General features: G+C 44.5%; 1 protein-coding gene across 1 annotated transcript; it reads right to left on the reverse strand.

Moving 5' to 3' along the window:
* Nucleotides 1-75: 75 nt before the first annotated feature.
* LOC102194538 (COMM domain-containing protein 8-like) lies at nt 76-1,191 on the reverse strand (the record flags this gene model as incomplete). The annotated part of the gene is made up of 2 exons (XM_005755776.1): nt 76-369; nt 1,036-1,191. Coding segments are annotated over 2 exons (351 nt in total), but the record flags the coding sequence as incomplete, so codon positions are not given.
* Nucleotides 1,192-2,030: the final 839 nt, after the last annotated feature.

Genomic DNA, 2,030 nt, shown 5'->3' on the forward strand with positions numbered 1-2,030 from the left:
AGATCCCCATGTACTAACGAGAAATGAATGAAGGAAAGGAAGAGAGGAGAAGACAGGGAAAATGGGGGGGCAGGGTGGGGCATGAAAATGAGAACAGCAGGTATTGGAGAAGGGGGGCTTTTATAGCCTGAGGCCGGAGGGGGCGTGAAGGAGGAGTGGTCCCGCTCCTGAAATTCAGATGATATCTCCACTACATGCTGAAAAATAACGAGTCACCTTAAGTTGCCAATCAAAGTCCTGCAGAGTAGCAGAGGAGATGGAGTTGGTTCTGTCCAGCAGGGCGCAGCGGATCTCTTCTTCTCTTGCTCTGAGCACACTCAACACAACCTCAGCTTGGCTGCTGCTCACATCTGACAACTGGGACAGCACCTGCACACAATCGGCCAGAGAAGACCTGAAAATCTCCCCTAAAAGAACCCCACTCACCATGCATCGAGCTGGACTGTACCTATTATTAAAAGTAAAGACAATTTCTTCCTATATTAAACTAGGGTCACGCTGATGGTTGAAACCAAACATTCAAAGTCTCCGTTTCATAAAAGCTGACTCGTGACATGTAACATTTGTAAAATCTGAACAGAACCAGCTGTTTAAAATAGATTAGTTCTGACATAGTGCTTGTCTAACCTACATGAGCTTTATACAACATGCTTCAATTTCATATTCACCTTTCTCGCTTTTGATCCAGTGACTGCATCAGAGAGAGCAACTTGGGGTTCAGCACCTTCCCCAAGGATACTTTAGCACGTAGACCGAAGCAGCCAATCACCAACCTTCTCTACTTCCTGACTACAGCTCACTCCCACACCTGCTATTCCCACCTGGTCATTCGTCATGTTTTTTTTAGCAGCAACTTTGATCACAAATGGCTGTATTATCATGTTGGATGGATGGTAATGCTGAGTGAATGACCAATCGACTGCATGCAGCAAACTGTGGCTAGTTTGTTCAGTCCCTATGTACTCAGAAACTATCATTGCACCAGAAACCACACACTCCAGTTCATATCCTTTCCAACCTGTTTCACTTTCTCACCACTTCATCGGAGATGTTGTTGACCACTGCCAAACGGAACAGAGCTGTCAGCGAGTCCAGCAGCTGCAGCCACTCCTGCAGGCTCCAGGTGGCGCTGTAATCCCCTCTGTGAGGAGGCTCCCGCCCACACAGACTATCCACCACCCTGTGGCACAGCTAAACACAAGGAAATACTGTGAGGATCCTAGTTTGGCGCTTGGTAGTGCGACACATGAAACATTCTACTAGGCCTATTAAATTACATATTTGACATTATTGTGTTGTTCCTTTAACTGCTTCCCTGTAGGGGTTGCCGCAGGAGATCATGTGCCTCGGTTTCACCCCATCCCTAACCTAATCCTGTCCTCTGAGGTCTTTCTGTTTGGTAGTGTGTCATCAGTCTCAGTAAGTAGGAAGGATGGAAATGCCCTTCATTTTCTTTGCACTAACAAACACTGCCATCTGAAAGCTGCAATCACCAACGAGTTTTATTTTTTTATATTCAGACATATCATCATTATTGCAAATTTCTTTGAAATATTGCGATATGATTTTGTGGCTGTATTGCCAACCCTTATATAACAACCCTCATGTAATAATAAAAATATTACTTTGTACTTTCTTACTTTGAGCCTGCACTTTTTCACTTTTACTTTAAAGTAAAAACGTTGTTCAAGTACTTTGGGTGTTACTGAGTGTTTTTCACCCAGGCATCTGCACTTCTGCTGAAGTAAAGAAAGTTTGTACTTTTGTCACCTCTGGTGATGACGAGCCAAAAACATTAACAGCACCAAAGAGCCTCCTCTGTTCCTCTCAGCTCGGATGCAAATGAGTCGAAAGTTGCACTTCCCCATAAATATAATTTGACACCTTATCACCAGCTACATCAGTCATGTGACTTTTCCTCCAGCAATCCACCCACGGGCTTTCACCCTTTGTGCTTGATACACGCACCAACGCTTCGGTATCATCTGACCCATCACTACTCAAAGCGCTCTTCACACAAACACATTTTT

Source organism: Pundamilia nyererei, unplaced genomic scaffold, assembly GCF_000239375.1.
Source record: "Pundamilia nyererei isolate P.nyererei 1_Seehausen unplaced genomic scaffold, PunNye1.0 scaffold03140, whole genome shotgun sequence".
Taxonomy (NCBI): Eukaryota; Metazoa; Chordata; class Actinopteri; order Cichliformes; family Cichlidae; genus Pundamilia; species Pundamilia nyererei.